The 20735-nt window shown below is 36.3% G+C and overlaps 1 protein-coding gene across 1 annotated transcript in view; it reads right to left on the bottom strand.

Moving 5' to 3' along the window:
• Positions 1-20735, bottom strand: part of gna13a (guanine nucleotide binding protein (G protein), alpha 13a) — a 66176-nt gene that overhangs the window by 23733 nt on the left and 21708 nt on the right. The window contains exon 2 of the mRNA XM_041216718.1: positions 322-372. Within this exon, the coding sequence (XP_041072652.1) occupies positions 322-372 (51 nt within the window). The remainder of the gene's footprint in view (positions 1-321; positions 373-20735) is intronic.

Genomic DNA, 20735 nt, shown 5'->3' with positions numbered 1-20735 from the left:
TCTAAGCAGAAAACAAAGTCCCCCCCCAAAATTAGTAATTTGGTAAAATGTTTCCTTATTTACCTAAGGGTTTAACTGGATGTAAAAACATCAATTCTATTTTCCTACATCTCTATTTGCAACCTTTAAGATTCAAATTGTTAATCCCGTACTGTAAACCTTCTTTCTCTGCAATTAAATGTATAATGAGTTTTCACTGTTATTCACAATTTGAAAAACAAGATGATGCAGGTTTTATTCAGCAAAGTCCAAAGTTACCCCAGCAAAATTGCATCTTTAAAACTGTGGAATAAACTCTACAGTAAATGATAAGTTACTCACCGGATCCCCTAATCTTTCCAAATTGTCCAGAAAATATTTCACAGATTCTCCCTAGAAAAATAAAGGTAAAAATGCCAATTAGTACACCACCAGATGTGTCTTTAAACTTGAAGAGGAAAGCAAGCTATACAGTTAGAGCTAATTATTTTGATACTAATTGTTCAAGTGTTCAGAAACATTATAAATATGAAACAGCTTAAGTGTTCAAATTATGCATCATTCTTCTGCAAATGAAGATCTGAACAATTCAAGTTTATGCATACAATCTTGCACTCCTGCTTGAAATGTTTTATCACATTAAAGGTCCTATATTATTGCAACTTGCTGTATCATGATTACAGACAAAAAAGTGAAATTTGTCATAGTTTGAGCAAAACCATTTATGAATAATTTACCCACATCAATCTTTACAGCAGATTCAAAATGCTTTGCTTAACAAATGTTAAACGATCATAAAATATGAGCAAATGGCTGAGTGTGGAACATTTTGAAACAAAAAAGCTATATGTGGTTATATATAAAATAAAATAGATAAACATTAATTTTCACTTATAATTTTGAGAGACACAAAAATCTGCAATCTTCAGGACACAAAGAAAAATGAAATCAGTCATCAAAACCAACCAATTGCATTTAGGTTGGTAAATTAGATACTTGCTTGGTTTTACACATAAAGCCATATGTCCTCATGGATCTCAGTTGGGCAAAGGTTGACAATGGAAAACATATTTGAGATTCACTGTAATGGCCTCTGGGTGATTTTCTAAATGATATCTGAATTGCCCACTATGTGGATTATAAAAACTTGCATCTTATGGAGACCTTTCCAGACAACTTGTCTACTGAACTAATGGTTTTTTTCACTTTAATAACCATAGGTGTTAACCTAACAACACAAAACACATTGAAAATTCAACACAGGGCTTTATTGCCACATTGATCATTAAGACTTAATTGAAAAGTTGAAGCATATCAGAAAACGCAACTGTTCTCTACTGACGTACGGCTAACATTTTAAGTTGATGGCCTTTTGTCAGAATTTGAATTCGGACAAAAGACCACTGATATGAAATTTTAACCGTACCTTCCTCTGTCCACAAATGCTGCTTGACCTGCTGAGCGCTTCCAGCAGTTGTTTATTTCAGATTTCCAGCATTTGCAATAATGTGCTTTTTGCTTCTAATACAAGTAAATAGGGCTTATTACTGGATAATGTTTTTTCATAGTTATTTGGAGCCACTGCTGTGTGTTAATTTAATCTCTTCCAATTTACTCCTATGACCCAAACATATAGTTACAGTATTTGTAACAGGAAATGCTGCTGAGATTGGTACTCCAATAAACTAGTTTTCAAGGCAGCATTCAAAAATTTACAATACAACTTTCATTTTGATGTACTATGTTTGAATAGGAAAATAATGAAAAAAATTAGTACTTTTAGAACGAAGCTGTCGATTATCTTGGATTTTGCATATAAGAGTTTTCTGACAGCATATAAGGGGCAAATAATTAACCAGAATTGCACTGAATGATGTAACTGAATAGAGCATATATCACTCATTTCTAAACCTTATTCTGGCATGCGTGGTACTCAATTAAGCCCATCTTATAAAGGTGTACAGAAAAAACACACATTAGAATTCCACTTATTTTCATTCCAGAATTTGTTCTTTTCCCCACTTTGAAACAGAAAGACAACTGTACAATAAATATGGTAGTTAAACAACCTCTATAATGAACAGTCTGCAGAAAAGTGTTTTGTTTTAAAAAATTTTAGGTACATTTAGTTATTCTATCCCACTATGGTAAAGCTCAAAAGCACTACGCCTAACACCAAGGCATTTATCAGGGAGTGTAATTTGTCATTTGCCTTTGCTTCATCCTGCTAAGCTCTCTCGACTGTGGTTTTAATTAACGATAGTACATGCAATGAATTTATTTTTAAAAGATTAACCTACTACATACACTGAAGAGTCACAGTGCCACACTTAACAGTTAAAAAATACCAACTAAAGTCATACCAGCAGCTGGATCTGTACACACGCATTATCTAAATTCCTTTCATAAACCTCACCCATATGCAATTGGGGCATAAGACTTCATTAAAAAGGAGTCAGACCATTTCAGGGAAGTGGAGAATAGGGAGGGAGGAAGGAAGATGCACTCAATGCTTAGATTACCATCACACAGATGTGTTGTTTCCTGTTGAAAAGAAAGCAATGTTTTAATTCACAATCCTATGAAATGTTCATCTAATGGTACTAGAACTTGTAAACTCATCCTGAAGCCTCTGAGTCAGTAACTTGTGGGCTCAATTCCCTTTCCAGAGACTTGAGCACAAAATCTACACTGATATACCAGTGTAGCACTAAGGGAGAGCTGCACTGTCATATGTACCATTAAACTGATGATCTGTCTGACCTCTCAGGTGGACTTAAAAGATACGATGGCACTGTTTTGAAGAACATCACAAACAGGTTATCTGGTCATTATCTGCTGTTATGGCCACTGGACTTTATATGATGGTTATGTTTTAAACTATCTTCTTTAATTCAAGATAGTGTCATTTGGAGAGGGGGATGTGACCTCCTACGTAGTCTGCCCAGAGACAGGCCCATGTGACCAGGTTACCATGTGCATAGGGGGCCAGGTCAAAACTTATTCATAGAAAGATGCAAGCTTTGCACACTGGTTGCTGGTCTTGCTGCGTACAGACCCACAGACACTTGGCATTAGAACTGTTTTTCGGTTAACTGCCAAGCAGAGTGCTGGTGGGACAGGTTTCCAGTTCGAAGAGATGAAGCTTGAGGAGTTGCCAGAGGGTGCCTTGCTACTCTAGGTTCATTTGATTATACACATAAGCTTTGTTTAAAAGGACACTAGAAGATTAAATCTGCTGGGACAGGGAGACGAGATCCTGCTAAAGCTGGAAGCAGTTTGGGACTTTATACACAAGACTACATTTCTACTCAGAGTGTGGTGTAATGTATAAATGTGATGAGAGGTTTTTGGTTTGGTTAAGAGTTTAATGGGGAATACCTTTTCTGTAGTTTAGTGTATTAGTTACCTACTAAGCGATATTTTGTTAATGTTGATTTTAGTTTGTTTGTTACAGTAAAAGTCTTAAAATGTGAAATCTTGGGTGTGTGATTCTTTGCATCAGTCACCGGGAAGTTCATATCTCTTTTCTAAAGTTATCAGTCTCCATGGAGATCATAAGACTGGGCATAAAATGGTTGCCCTTTTCCCCTATATCACAACAGTGACGACATTCCAAAAGCAGTAGTTGTAAAGCATTTGGAATGGCCCATTGTTTTGAAAATCACTATATAAATGCAAGTTCAGTCTTTAAGGGGGAACTGTAACAACTTCCTAGCTTTGTGTTAAACTTTCCAGCATTATTGCTAAAGTGCCTTGCAAAGCTGCAGAAATGATGAGACAGTATTCACTAGATAATGAGTATAAAACTGACCAATTCTGTCCAACATCTTAGTTAGGCCGTGAAAAATTCATGAATCAAAGCTACAATTTCCCTCTGTACTTAGCTACATATGACATTTCTTCTAAAACTAACAGCAGTTTTTAAATGTCAAACCTCATTCAAAAAATTACTATTTGAATATTCCTGCTTTGCATTGACGAATGGTACAGCACATCATTTCAGCCCACAAAAGCAAGTTTCACAATGCAATCATTCTACTTTAAGGTCTTCATCAAAACCCAGGATACACTAAAATTAGTTAATACTCTTATTTCAGAAGTGTCATCCCTGTTTTACTCAAATTGGTTCACTGAAGATGCAGCATCTATGACATGGAAGACCACTGATTCATGAGAACTTGCATTCTTTTGATTTAGTCACAGGCATTAAATTTTTGGCCTGACGCAAAATTCTTTATTGAACATATGCTGGGATTAAGCATGTGGGGAATCTAGCCTGGAATCAGGCTAACCAGGGAGCAGCTGCCTTCCTAAGTGTAATGGTTTCAAACTCAAATTCAGAACAAATTCATTTTGCAGTGGTCACACTAGTTAATAAAGCTAAAAAAATATTTATAAGTACAAATTTACTTGCTTTCCTACTAAAATAAACCTCCAATAACCATGTCAATTTTATCCTGGAAACTTAAGGCTGTAGCAGTATTAGTGCATATATTTATTTTATGGTAGTTGGCTATCCAACCAGAATTGAAGCATTAATCACAGGTTTTTTTTTTTAAATGGGCGCTTGCAATAACTACTTTTTATTTATCATCACAAAATAACCTAAAAATTCTCATCAACTGAGTCAGAGGTTGTGCATTCAAGCCCTACTCTAGAGGCTTGGGCACATAAATCAAGCTTGGCACTCCTGCGCAGCAATTTCAGAGAAATATTAGGCAGAGTCGTCCCTGTCAGTAAAAGATTCTGCGGCACTCTTTGAACAAAAGCAGGGAATTTCTCACGATGTCCAGGTCAGCATTTAGCCTTCAACCAATCTGAAACAAAATTATTTGGTCATTCCCTCGTCGTTTGTGGGACCTTACTGTGCTTAATTTGACTATGTTTCCTACATATTAAATAACCATACTTCAAAGTACGTTATTACCTATGGAGCATCATGAAATTGTGAAAGATGCTATATAAATACAAGCTCTTCCTTTTGACTGTACAAGCTATGCTGAATAGTTTCATACAGGCACAACTTTGTGTTAATTTCTAATCAGTGAGTTTGAAGAACATTGCTCGAGTATTGCTGAAAAAAAGGAGGCATGCTGTCGAAGCTTTTCATCTTGCACTCACCAGGACCAATGCAAGAACACCACTGTAAAGGGAATAACAATTTATGTTGCATGAAGAGAGTGCTGATGAGTTGACAAGTGAACTCTGATTGGTAGCAGCATCGTCATGGATAATGCACCAGGAACAGTTAACTGCCAAGCTTTTGTTTAAATTCAAATCAGGAAGGTCGACTCTGGTAAAGGCATTGCCATGGGGAATTAACCAGGGAATGCCTGTACCCCCAGGCTTTTGTTTAGTTGATAAAGGCACAATGCGTGGACATGCTCCTTCTGTCTGCAAAGGACAGGACCCTGTGTGTAAATACAAGTAGCTTCTAGCACGTTTAAGTAAGCCACGGTGCTTAATTTGGTCATCAGTGTAATTCTTAGCACAACCAGGATTGTTTAGCAAATGTTGCCCTATCGCAGAATCACATCTAATATTCGACACTGTGTTTTGAATTTTGCAAGCACAGACTGGTTGGGCACAGTCAGTACTTCATCTCTTGCGAACAGCAGAAGGGATATGTTATTGATGTGATCTGCCAGTCGTTGGGACATTTGGCCTACATACCTGGCATCACAATGGCACTGAAATTCATATATCACAATTCTCATTTGTGCGGTAGGCAGAACATCTTTATGGCTTGATGGCAGCATCCTGTTTGTGGAGAATACCACTCGCGTTGCTACTGCATAGTAGGAGCATGAAAAGGCTAGCTTCATCTGTGGTTCAAATTTTTCAGACACCTTACACTTCCAGGGTAATCTGAGGCAGACTGGGCACTTTTCAGCACTGAAAGTGGCAGCCTTAGGCCCATGAATTTGCACAATACAATGAGCAATGATCTGCTCAGGGTAGCTAGTACTCTACAGGATGGCTTTGATGCACCCGATTTCAGCATCAAGCATGCACGGTGAGCAAATGGCTTGGCCCCTATTTACATGGTTGCAGCTAAGGCCAATCTTTTGGCACGTGGTTCTGTAGGAATCCCAGTGTGTATAATTGACCAGTGAAGGTAGGCTTGCAGGAGACAGTGGTAGAGAATCCAGGTAGGTTTTTCAACTAGCATGGCAAGGAAAGGGAGCTCATTTGGCTGCTCCATTTCAAAAGTGAATTTGAATGCAGAATGGAGCCCATTAAGGTGTCTAAGGAAATTCTTTTACGCTATCTTTGAATTCACAACTGCAAACGTATCATCTACATTTCAGAAATATGCAAGGAGTAGGTTGGGTGTCATTCCATGAAAAACACATTTCTCATGGAAACTGACAAAGATGTTGGCGGCAGCTGGGTCTAGGGGGGGGATTCCCATGGCAAAATCATCTATTTGGGCACACATGCTGTCATTAAAACTGAACTCAACTGCTGAGCTCATAAGTTCAATCAATATGGATAGACGGTGCATGATTTAGTGACACGGTGCAGATGTCTATGGCTTCCCTGAGCGGTACTTTGGTAAATAGGGTAGCAATGTTGAATGAGCACATGGACACAGCATTGCTATCAATATGCAATTCCAGTCTGGTTGTCACAAATGTGAAGGAATCCTTCACCATGTATGTGGAAACTTGCTCCAAACGGGTTGGTAGCAACTCGCCCAACCATTTGGCCAATTCATGCTGTGCACAAACATCATGGATAAGATAGGGACATCACTTTTGTGTGTCTTGGGCAGCCCTACATACACGATTGGACAACATTGGCTGAACAATCCTGATTATACTAAGAATTACACTGACAACCAATTTAAGATTATCAGTCAGGCTTGCAGCATGGCTCACTTATGTGTGCTAGAAGCTATATATATATATATATATTTCACACACAGGGCCCTGTCCTTTGCAGCCAGAAGGCGCATGACGCATTATGCCTTTTTCAAATAAACAAAAGCTTGGGTGACAGCCATCCCCTGCTTCATTCCCCATGGCAATGCCTTTACCGGAGTCAACCTGCCTGGTTTGAATTTAAACAAAAGCTTGGCAGTCAACTGTTCCCTGGTGCATTTTCCATGGAATAGCTTCTATCAGAGTCCACTTGCCAACCAATTAGCCCTCTCTTCTCATGCAGTATAAATTGTTGTTCCCTTTACAAGTGGTGTTCTTGTGTCTGTCCTGATGAGTGCAAAGCAAAAATCTTCGACAGCATGTCTCTTTTTTCAGCAATACTCAAGTTCTATACTAACAAATGATGAAATGTAGCTCTTCACTTCAGGAGGGGATACTCACAAATTACCATGGAATAGTTTAAACAATTCAAATGCATGGTTAATAGAAAAAGAATTATTGCCTAATCCAATAAATATTTCTATTGGCAAACACTATTGACTTTGCTTACATGTGGAAGCAAACATGGCCAAGGCCTTAATACACATTTTAAGCCCTGTTAAAACTCAACTCTTATGCATTCTATTAACAGTTTAGATATAACATTTCACATGGATAATGATATTTCAGACGGGAAGACACGTTCCTTTTCAAATTTCAAAACTTAAGGATAAAAGTCATTTTCAACATCTGACTCTGAACAGCAAGGATTTATTTCCATTCTGATTTTGCAGATAGCCTCAGGCCAACATTAAATTAATAGATGGAATAGATAAGTTTGAAACATTTTAAACTGTGAAATGGTCAAATGTCACAGGTTCAAATTAAAAAAATATAAACTTAGAATTGATAATCAGGACATTTTCTTTTCAACACAGTGACCACCACATACAATGAATTTCCAGAATACCGGAGGTAAAAATCCTGGAACCACTTAAACAATATCTGGATGCTACAATAAAGGTACTTGAGGGTCTGAATGAAAGTGGCCTTCTTCATTTTTAATTATTTGATGTTCTCATTACTTACCTGTCTTTGAACGATTGTCATAGTGTTGTGATTTCTCCCAAAATTCCTATTCTCCTGAAATTCCTTCCAAAATCTAAAATTTTACACATTTCATTTAGTGTCAAACTTAATACGACTGCATGAGAATACAAAACCTTTGATGGAATTGGAATACAATTCTGCCAAGTTATCAGTTTCCCACAATAAACTAGTCACTACTGTCCTACTAGAAAATAGTTTTACAAGATGAAGTACAGGCATATGATGTATCATTACAGATAAGTGAGCTCCACCCATAATTTACAGGAAATGATAGGTTCGTTATCAAGACATTGAGAAGTAAACAATTATCAACAGAAATCTGTACTTTTGGTAGGCTGAGAGTCTGAGGCAAATTTTCCTTTAAAGTATGCATACAAATTCTGCAAAATGATTAGTTCTTCTAAGACAATTGAATATGAAGTATTTGTAAATTTATAAATGTTTGTGATGCACATAACTGAATAACTTATACATCCAAACTCTCCATGTCTTATGGATGATTTCTTATATTCATGAAAGGAAAAGAAAAACATTTACCTGAAAAATCTCAACTGAAAAATTCAAATGCAAGATATCTAATCGCAAAACATCAGAATTAAATGGCAGCAGAGCAACACTGTTAGCTACACTGTGTACCAAATTAAGCTTTAAAAGATTATATTCGCATTTTTTTTGCCTTCATGTCTATTTAGTTCAAGTGCACGGGGTTGCAGTACATATTAGTCTTCGACAAGTCAAGGACTCCACTGACTGGCAATGGTTGATTCCAACAAATGACAAACTACAAAAATATAATTTCTCTAAAAGGCTACAATCATAATTGGTGGCTGCTTAAATAAAGCTGCTTAAAAAAATCTTACAAGGTTCAACATGCTAACCTAGTACTTTTTTTTAATTGTCTACTTTCACATTTATAATCATTCAAGCTGTGTTTAGACTCAAGTGCACGTCATGATATGGATTGCCGGCCTCAGTTCCAGAGGTGTGAAGCCAATGGTGTAGCAGCACCTTAAAAGCACATGCAGTTTTTTTTACATATAATTGCCTACAAAAGTTATTCTATGGGTAAATGAACTTTAGATGCAAGTGCATGTAAGTTTAATGAAAAATAGATTGATGGATTTAAATTCTTTATCCCAATTTAATTTCTTAAAGGGTGGTGGGGTAGCTTTGTTTGTGCAAGATTGAATAAGTATGATAGCAAGAAAGGATTTTGGATTGGAAGATGTAGAATCCATATAGGTGGAGGTAAGAAATAACAGGAGGAAGACGACACTGTTGGGGGTAATCTATAGGCCACCTGACAGTAGCTATGCTGTAGGACAGAGAATAAATCAGGAGATAATGAGGGCATGTAAAAAAGGCATGGCATTAATCATGGCTGACTTTAATCTTCATGTAAATTGGGAAAATCAAATTGGCAGAGGTAGACACGAGCAATAATTCAGAGTGTATTCGGGATAGTTTCTTAGAACAAAATGTGGTGAATCCAACCAGGGATCAGGCTATTTTGGATCTGTGTCATGAGGCAGGTTTAATAAATGATCTCGGAGTAATGGATCCCCTAGGAAACAGTGATCATAATATGGTAGAATTTAGCATTCAGTTTGAGAGTGAGAAACATGCGTCGGAAACAACTTAAATAAGGGTAATTACAGTGGAATGAAGGCAGAGTTGATTGGAGTAGACTGGGAAAGCAGTTTAGCAGAAAAGATGGTTGATGAACAATGGCAGACATTTAAGAAAACAGTTCATGCTCTCAACAAAGATATATCCCAGTGAGGAAGAAGGATTCAAGAGAGAGGATAACCCAACTATGAATAACCGAGGAAGTTAAGGACAGTGCCAAATTGAAAGAAAAAGCAAACAATGTAGCAAAGATTTGCGGTAAGCCAGAAGATTGGGAAAATTTCAAAAACCAACAAAAAATAATAAAAGGGGTAGAAAATAAACTTTGACGGTAAACTAGCAAGTAATATAAAAATGGACAGCAAGAGCTTCTTTAAATACATAAAAAGGAAGAGCGAGGTCAAAGTGAATATAGGCCCCTTAGAGAATGAGGCCAGGGAAATAATAATGGGGAACCAGGAAATGGATGAGGAGTTGAATAAATACTTTGCTTCAGTCTTCACGGTAGAAGATACTAACAGCATTCCAAAAACAGTAAATAATTAAGTGGCAAAGAGTGGGGGGGGGGGAATAATTACAATCACTAGAGAAAAAATACTATGGAAACTAATGAAGTTAAAGGCCGATAAGTTCCCTGGACCTGATAGTTGCATCCTAGGATATTAAAGGAAGTAGCTACAGAGAAAGTGGATGCACTGGTAGTAATCTTCCAAGAATCCTTAGATTCTGGAAAAGTCCCACAGAACTGGAGAACAGCCAATGTAATACCTTTATTCAAAAAGGGATGGAGACAAAAAACAGGTAACTATAGGCCAGTTAGCTTAACATCTGTCATTGGGAAAATATTGGAGTCTATTATAAAGGATGTAATAGCAGAGCATTTAGAAATACATAATCTAATCAAGCAGTCAGCATGGCTTCATAAAGGGGAAATCATGCCTAGCAAATTTATTAGAATTCTTTGAGGAGTTAACAAGCAGGATAGATAAAGGGGAACCAGTGGATGCAATATATTTGGATTTCCAAAAGGTGTTTGACATGGAATCGCACATAAGGCTACTTAAGAGCCCATGGTGTTGGGGGCAGTATATTAGCATGGATAGAGGATTGGCTAATTAACAGAAGACAGAGTTGGGATAAGGGGAGCATTTTCAGGATGGCAACCTGTAACTAGTGGAGTGCCACAGGGATCAGTGCTGGGCCTCAATTATTTACAATATATATTAATGACTTAGATGAGGGAAGTGAATGTACTATTGCCAAATTTGTGGATGACACAAATATAGGTGGGAAGGCAACTGGTGAGGATGACATGAGGAGGCTATAGAGGGATATAGACAGGTTAAGCGAGAATATAATGTGGGAAAATGTGAGGTTATGCACTTTGGCAGGAAGAATAGTGGAGCTGAATATTATTTAAATGGAGAAAGACTGCAGAACGCTGCAGCACAAGAGGAATTTGGGAGTCCTTGTGTGTGAATCCCAAAAAGCTAACATACAGGTTCTACAGGTAACAGGGAAGGCAAATGGAATGTTGGCCTTTATTTCATAGGGAATGGAGTATAAAGATAGAGAAGTCTTTCTAAAACTATACAAGGCACTAGTTAGACCGCATCTAGAATACTGTGAACAATTTTGGTCCCCTTATCTAAGGAAAGATATACTGGCATTGGAGGCAGTCCAGAGAAGGTTCACTAGGGTTGATTCTGGGTATGGAGGGATTTTCTTATGAGGAGAGTTGAGCCTGTACTTATTGGAATTTTGGAGAATGAGAGGCGACCTTATTGAAACATAAGATTCTTAGGGGGCTTGACAGGCTTGATGCTGAGAGGTTGTTTCCCTTTGTGGGAGAGTCTAGGACCAGGGGGCATAATCTCAGAGTAAGGGGGCACCAATTTAAAACAGAGATGAGGAAGAATTTCTTCTTTCAGAGTAGTCAATCTGTGAAATTCTTTACCGCAGAGGGCTGTAGAGTCTGGGTCGTTATATTCAAGGCTGAGATAGACAGATTATTAATCAGTAATGGAATCAAGGGTTACGGGGGAAAAGGCAGGAAAGTGGAATTGAGAATTATCAGTCATGATCTCATTGAATGGTGGAGCAGACTCGATAGGCCAAATGGCCTACTTCTGCTCCTACATCTTATGGTCTTAATTTGTAAAATTCAGAAACTGCAGTTGGCGGTTTAAGTGAGGAGAGTTTAAAATTTTCATCTTCACTATATTTTGATGGTTATAAATTACCTCTATATGTTGACTAATTCACTTGACTATGTATAGAACCAAATAAAAGACTTTACTTGGGTTTATAGCATTTTTTTAAAAAAACATGCGGTCTTCTCGATTCTTGAGCTACAGCAACTCAGACCCTTTCTGCACTGCTTTCATTCTTTCTTGACTTGTACTGATTGAATTTTGTGGAACTGTTGATTTGGAAAGGGGTGTTACTATATTAATGGATAAATCCTAAATATAGCTCTAGACTCTGTTCATGTCAGCAAACTTGAGGTGCAAATGAACTAATGAAAATTCCAGTTCAAACTTTATACTCAGTACCAAGGTCCTAAGATAAATCACTAAATAATCCAAAAACTTGACACCCTTGTGTCTGGAGTATTTTGTTGATATAGTATTAAGTTCAGTAATTTAATAACTGTACTACAAAGAAACTGCCACTACCTTTTACAAAACTAGTTTGATAAGATTTCAGACAAAACTGTTTTGACATTTCAAATAAGAGTGTCAAAGTTATTTTTTTTAAGCAACCAGACTAAAAGCTGAGAAACTTTTACCAGGTAGAAAACATATGAGGGTTGGAGAAGTCTGGTGCATCTATTTCAATGATTTTGCCCCATTAAAATTATGGTTTAAAAAAAACCGTGCAAGACCCATGAAAGAGCACTTTTATAGGCCCAGTTTTCAAATGGAATAAGAACAGATTTGCATTGCTAAAACGGTACATCAGGTTTCTCAAAATGTCTCAAAGTGTACAATAAATTGCTTTGAAATGCAATATCTTAAGCAGGCAGCCACCAATTATTTTGCAGAACAAACTCCTCAAACTGCAATAAGATCCGGTATAATTGCCCTACAAATGCATATTCACTGGGAGAAATTTAATTTACAACAGACTCAAGTGACAAAAAATTGTGTGCGAAACAAAATAGGCCATGCTAATGCCACAACTCAAGAGTTAGCAGGTCAAACCTCCAAATCTCTGTTCTGGTGTCATGCCTGAAAATATATAGTACAGTAAGACCACGCAATTCACCCTTCTGGATTTGAAATACTGACTACACAAGTCTCATTGTATCCCTAACAGAAGTTTCTTTTAAATGCAACTACATTTGCAACCATTTAGGACATATGTAGAAACACAGTCATTCTGAAAAGTGAAAAGCAGCTTTCAATCACATATATTTCAATCAACTTCCATCCCCTTTTGACAAAAAATTTAGACAAAGCAAAGGACACCATTATAGGGATTTAAGAACCTGGAAAGTAACTATATAAAACTAATAGATAAAATTCAATGTTGAAAATAATTAATCTACTCAGTTGCAGTGGCCTTTCAGTGATAGAGCTTAATAGCCAGAATCATAATAGCAGCCTGGAATGAACTAGCTCCAAAGTCTGATAAGTCATTTCCTAAAAAAGTTATGTTTTGGGTCAACGCTCCTCAACTCTTTTATCCAATATATGTATCATATAATGTGGCCTAAATAAAAATGAAGGCTGGGACATAGAAATCCTACCAACACTTATTTGGTTCACACCAGTTTTGTATCAACTACTAAACAAAATAAATACATTCCAGCTATGCTTTATCAATGTAACAAAGTCCAGCCATTTGAAAAACAAAGGACAGAAAGGATAAAAGGAATTTCTCTAGAATCCAGAAGCTACAAATTCTGCCAATCTTAAGTACTCTATAAACAAGAGAAAGGCAAAGTCACTAGGGAATATAATGCTGTACCGATCACCAATACTGTATAGAAACAGATGGAAACCCCTAACTTGTGCTTTGCCCATTATTTACACACATGTAAATATTGGAATACTATTTTACATAAATGTAGAACTGAACTAGCAATAATGTAGTTATTAAAAAGAGTCAGCAAAAATAAATTGATGTTTTGTATTTCAGCAAGAATGCAGTCTTAAGGAAAGACATTTAAAAAAAATTAAGCACAAATACCAGAATCTACTGAGCAAATAAATATATTAGTATGGAACTTGTATCCAGCTTAACAACTTGTACTACGGAATCAGTAAATTTGCCTACTATTGGCTTCTTCAAGAAAAGCTTAAAATTCCAATAATGTTTATTACGATATCAGAGCCAGTTTTTATGCAATGATATTCTGGAAAAAAAAACAGCCAGCATAATACAGAATGCAATGTGCATTGTAATTAAACAGGCCATTCCAAACAACAAAGTTGCAGATTTAGAGTGCATTCACAATATAAGCTTGGTATCACAAAAAAATGTTGTTTTGAGCAATGTAAAAAAGCATAAAAAGTCCCTCTCCTATTCAATGTCGGGTTAGGCCCCAAATCTGGATTCAGGGTGCATTTAGGAAGGAACAGAGACTGCTTTGCACAGGCATTTCATTTAGTATGAATATGCCACTAATTGTGTTTTATTGATGCCTATTTAGGATTTCTGTAGCTTAGTTGGTACACAATTAAATGGTATAAAATTTTGGTCAATTGTTAATTTTCAGTACTACTGTGAAACACAAGAAAGCTACTGCACTGAATCCTTATATTTTCACTGAACGGAAACTGTAACTTCAGAAATTTTCAAATGTTGCTATTTTTATTCCTTTAAACTTGTAGATGAATGTAAATTTTCACCATTATGGGAAAATTTAATTTTGCACATGTAGGGTGTCAATTTTTCATCACAATATTTTGCTGCTAATATATTTTGGTTTACACAGTTTCTTTAGCAAATAAATGAATTAATTTTTTTTGCACAATTCAGAATACCCAAGCTTAGAACTAAGAGTCTCATTCTCAAATTTTCAACAGCCCTATTAAAAATGTCATTAAAAATTCACCTGCTTTAAATTCCTTTTAAAACATACACATCTGAACTACTTCCCTAAATGCTTCATATATAAATTGGAAGCTACACCACATCACCAAAATTCTGCACTATTTCTGCAGTGTTCTGTGCTTCTATGTTAAGGGGCTTAATAAATTTCATTAAAGCCCAAGAACCAAATTTGGTGTCTACAATAAGATAGTGTAACATGAAATACAAATATTAAAAAAGCAAGACAAATCTAAGTGCATGTCCAAGTACAACACACCATCGAGAAAACATTCATCCATATGACACAAGAAACTACACTAGTTTGTCACTACAGATTGTAAATTCATGAAGTGAACTTTAGATTTTTGGTTCCTTGTCATACTAATCAGACTAGCCCTACACTTTTTAAAAGCTGAATTATTAAAATAGAATTCAACAACATCCACTTTATGAACATATCAGGCTCAGAAATGCAATTATATTCGCAGAATTAATGAAACCTTTAGTCTATTTCAAGAAGCCAGAACAATTTAGACAATCACCTCACATGTTGTGCCACTGAAAACATGGGAAGGAACCTGCTCAATCATAATATTGTGCTCCAATAGTTACAGAATAGGCAGACTAACCTCCAGAAATAACACAATTGCAGAAAACTGATACTTCTTCTAAGCTTGCTCAAATCAATTTTTGTTTAGCTTGTATCCACCATCGTAGAAGAATACTAGATACTTGTTTTCTGGAAAGGGTCAAAGCACTAAAGTTTTGTACTTTTGAACATCTTCATGCTATCTCATCAGTGGCAATCACAACTCAACCAATCCGAGCTAGAATTATGATGAAGGGCAGCAAGGTTTAAATCGTATGTTGTGTAAATTCCCACCCTTCTGAGGAACATGAGATTGTGTCAACTATTGGGCAACCAAACATAATTTTCTTGTAATCTAGTGGTCAAAATATTAAATCTTGATGTATTCCTTGACCTGCAAAAGAAATAAAAAGCTTAGACATTTGCATTAACAAATTCATTCCTCTCAAGTCCATAAATATCATATTTTTTGATAGCTCCATCAGATCTTCAACTACCAACATTCTTGGCCTCTCTATTGCCCCAATTAAGGAAGCCCCAAATCTCCTCCTTGCTAAAATTGACAAAGTAGCTCAGTTGCTCTTCAGCAATAAAAGTTATCTCCCAACCACCATCTCCACCCTTAAAAATATTTAGCAGCATTTTAGGGGCTGAGAAATTTCTTCACCCTGAGGGGAGCTGGAGCTTCCTGCCTGAAAGAGTGGTAGAGGCAGAACTCCCCATCGTATTTAAAATATACTTAGGTATACACTTGACTTGTTGCAACCTACAAAGCTCCAGCCCAAGAGCTGGGTTGCTCTTTATCGGCCTGGATGGGCATGGGTCAAATGTGCCAGAAATTTCTAATATTTAACAACTCACCTCTTCACAAAGCCCAAGTCTGTCCTAAACTTGGTCTTGAAACCAAACAGGTTTGGCTTAAACTTTCCTGCCGTTAGATAGGATGCAAAAAAAAAACCTGGTCATTTTTTGAGGCGACCTTTTACTTACCTACAGCTTCAACTTCTGTTCATTCCAACATCAGTCATTGTTAGTAAAACTTTTTTCCCTTGGCCCTAAGCTATAAATAGACTTTCACATGGTACTTTTTCCCCTCACCATGCTAAAATCAAAAGACTTGCTGCAGCCTTACTTATTCTTTCCACATCTCAAAAATTCTGGAACTCCTTATCTTTCTCCTATTATCAATAAAAACACAGGTTTGATGATGTTTAATCACCATTTCCTGATTGGGCATGCACAGAATAAACTTGCATTGATATAGCATTATATCACGCCCAAAAGTGTTTCACAACCAGAAAATGAATCCTGAAGTGCAATCAAACCAGCTGCCAATTATTTTTTGGTAAAACAGCAAAATACAAAGACACAAGCTGACAAATGAACAATTCAGATGGCCAGGCTGGCTGAGAGGCAATGTTGGCCAAGACATCAAAGAAACTTCCTTCTCTTTCAATAATGTCAAGGATTCTCAATTTAAAAACAAAATCCTGATCACTCATTTACTAAATTTACCGAATGTTACCTGTATGTAGTTTGGATGTTGAAAGTCAGTGATCTAAAGTATTGCCAAAATTATTGATCCTCAGAATACAACATAATAATTTACTCTTAAAATCAATTCTGAATCACTGATGAAGCCATTTGAAAGGTGAACAAACTTGATTGAAAAACAAAGGCTTCCACAAGAATTCATAGAATGCCACTGGCAAGCAAAGAAAGATTTACAAGATTTTATATCATATGCAAATACTTTCGGATGAGAGAAGAGTGTGGCATTAACCACCATCTGCTGTAGGATAAAAAAGTAAAACTTAATTTTACTATAACAAGTAATTTTGTATCTCATGATGGGAGGAACATCCATGCTGCCAATTACTATCAAGTTAACATTTCTGGTAGTCTGCCAAGACCATCATTTTCAATACGGGATGTTCAAGTGTGCTGCAGCCTATCTGGTCATTTTACAAAGCATTCACAGGACAGCAAGCGTAATAGGCTCACTACATTAAGGGATCTCCAAAGTAACTAGACCATTAACTAGCAAACTTTTCTAGTACTCTCTGGAAGGATAAGAATGCTATTGATATTTGTCTTTAAGAGGCTTTGAATAAAATATACAATATAAATGAAGGTTTCAATTCCAGCCCTTCAATAATTAATTTCCTGTGCAACTTTGAAACTAGCTTCTAAACTATATAAATGAACATACAGTGTTGCTCAAGTATAAACTAAAATCCATGTTTGAATACAGCAGAAAAATTCTCCTCTACCAATATAATTAGAATGGAAATAAGCTTCTACAAGAGTACTGAGGATTGCTACTTGAAATAATTATTTCCTGATTGTAAAAATAGTTTTCAAAATTATGTTAAATAGCATAATGGTGTATATTCATATTGCACCTGAATTGATCTACAAATGTAATCTTTTAAACATGAAGGTTGTGGCACCATTGTCTGCATTTTCAATTTATCTGACAACTGGGACAGAGATCCACTGATGTACTTAATTAAACATATACTATACTCACTCCCAGTAAACAGTCAAGATGATATGAATCCTATATTTCACGAAAAAACCCAGAAAAACAAATCAAATTTGGACAAATTGAGAACTTCCATATTATAAATTGCAAATACAAAGAAGCTTAATTTTTCATCCGCACAATACTTCCCTGAAACCTTTGTACTGAAGAACATGACCAAATGAATAAATGGTGGCAAAATGCTGAACAAAAAGCTTAATATAAACGCCTGTTTTTCTGTTTAAAAATCAAATCTTCAGGTTTACCAATTCACCAAAGATTTTTATTGGTCAACTTCTTACTTTATCAAATCCTAATGTGGACTTGAACCTATTTCTTTCTGACTCAGTGACAAGGAGAGGGGAGAAAAAGAGGTAGAGGTACAGTAATAACAAACAAGAATGGAAAAGAATGAGTAATAAAAAGCAAAACACTGTGGATGCTGGAGATCTGAAATAAAATAGAAAGTGCTGGAAAAACTCAAAGCACTTCCAAGAGAGGAGTTCCAAAGAAGAGTCATTTTGCGTTTGAAGCGTTAAGTTTATTTTTCTCTCTACACAGATGCTGCCAGACCAGCTGAGTTTTTCCAGCACTTTTTCTTTTCTCTAAAAACAGAGGTAGATGACAGATGCTCTGCAATTGTTTTGTAAAGAAAACAACAGTTATAATGTTTTAGATTTCCTAGCCTTCTGTTCTGATGAAAATTAAACACTCAAATAATATAAAATAAAAACATAAAATGCTGGAAATAAACAGGTCAAGCAGCCTCTGTGGAGAGAAACAGAGTTAATATTTCAGGTCAATGATCTTAAGGTTTCTCCTTGCTGAGTATTTCCAGTATTTTGTGTTTTTATTTCAGATTTTACAGCATCCATAGTATTTTCCTTTTGTATAAGCCCAAAATTTAATACTTTGTCTTCCCCCAATACAGATGCTAGCTGAATGGCAATCAATTTTCAGTACTTTGTTGTTATGCCATTTTGCAGTATTTCAGTAGATATACATTTCTACTGGTAAGAATCAATAAAAGACCAACATAGGGACTATGTAATAGATTTAATCTACACTGCTGTCAAAATGAGATGTTTGACATTATACATTTGACACTAACTTAGAAACAGTATAAACAGCCTACAAACAGTATACCATAAGTTGTCAAAAATCTAAATAGGGAACAACCCTCCCTCATAACATGTAAAATACTTCATTTTTTCTGAGGTAACAGCCCCTAGCGTGGCTAAAATCTCTTGGCAAATGTCTGAATCTGAAGATCTGAACAGATGGAACGTCAACATAGCTTTGAAGTTGGGGTGTACTTCCAAATTCTGATAAATTACAAAGACTATACCCGTGTTTTGTTGCATCATTAAGCCACTTTTTCGAATAGTCCGTAGTGCTTGCCTCTCCTTCTACAGTTCAAGATAGTTTCATACATATGGGAGCAAATTTCCACACGTTGAAATTCAAAACAACTCAGAACAGTTTTACGCTCATTAAGTGCTGATAAACTCTGCCTTTTAATGAAGTTGACTCTGAGCTCATTGAGGTAGAAGACAAACAAATCAAAAAAGGAAAGGCTATAAAAGAATCAAAGACCTCTTTACAAGCAGTTGAATTTAGGACAAAGGAAATACCCAGGTACAAATACACAATTCAATATCCACCACTCCCCAAGCTTACACAATCAATGGCTTTAGTCACTTCACTGATTTCCTGAACTCCTGCAAGGGCTGTGCATCAAGCAATTTCATCCTGTCTGACCAAGAATGATCTCAACCTCAACAAATACTACCCAAGGGAGAGGGACGCAATCTATTAGGCAAGTTATATGGCACTTGGGTATCAAGGTCCAAGAAAGCAAGTAAATTTTGCACAACTCAATCTTAAAAAAATACTTTATTCTTGTCTGAATTCTTGGTAGCCACCCTCAAGTTTAAACTTTAAAAACAGCTTTCTAAAGTTACTTGTAATATTTGAGTTAACCACTCTGGAAGGTTGCCAACAAGCTACTTCCACGACTACAAAAAATACCTGTGCCCTCAATAGCCCAAATATTGAAATATATAAAATTAAGTTAGAAAACTAGCAGCATAACCAATATAGGAACAAGGAACAGGAGTAAGCTGTTCAACCCTTGTTATGCTAATCACTGCTATCAGGGTTATCATGATGCTTTTGAAGTATAATATACTGAAGGTGTATGATGCTTTAGAAAATGCATAACAGTACAATTCTAGATTTGTCTTTCAAGTTGCTGATCATGTCTACAGAAAGGACTCTGGCATTCACATGAGAGTGAAGCATGCTCTTGGTAGGGGAAGAAATGGTGGTAATAGTACGCTGAAGAATTAAAAGCATCACATCAGTCGTCATCAGTACCTGAAAATGAGATAATGTCTGCCAGATTCATCGCATCAGTAGCATACAGGCACACACGTGTTGATTTACTGATAAATTGAACATCCTCCATAACTCGTGTTACAAGTACATTAAATAAATCATAAGAAAAATAAATATGCTCTATTTTCCATCCTAGAATAATATCTTTAACTGGCCTAATTTTGCTTGTACCAGCGCTTTCATTCAGAATAGTTGGGTTAATGATCTGGTTTACATCAACACTCACAGGACTGTTGTAGAGATGTGTTCTGGTGAACACTTTATGCAAGTACGCTTTGTACTTTGTGGTAGTGCACATTTTTATTTGCACAAATGTGCTTTTTACAAAAAACATGCTTCAAATCAGAACCAAAGTAGTTTTTAAAAACAATGTAAAAGGTTCAGCCAGCAATTTTGCTAGGAATCTTATCAAACAGGAAGCTGGCATAATACAACCCCTCCAAATGTGCCCACAGTTTATCGTAGTAGCTTTCATTTTAAAAAAAGGTTTGTAAGTTATGAATTAGACCACCACCTACCATGTGAAATGCTGTTCGCACGCTAGTCTTGAAACTAACGATTTCATTGTGATACTTGTCAAGCTTCAATG

This window comes from Carcharodon carcharias, chromosome 22, assembly GCF_017639515.1.
Source record: "Carcharodon carcharias isolate sCarCar2 chromosome 22, sCarCar2.pri, whole genome shotgun sequence".
Classification (NCBI taxonomy): Eukaryota; Metazoa; Chordata; class Chondrichthyes; order Lamniformes; family Lamnidae; genus Carcharodon; species Carcharodon carcharias.
Note: the sequence above shows the minus strand (reverse complement) of the source record. Positions and strands in the feature narration are given on the sequence as shown.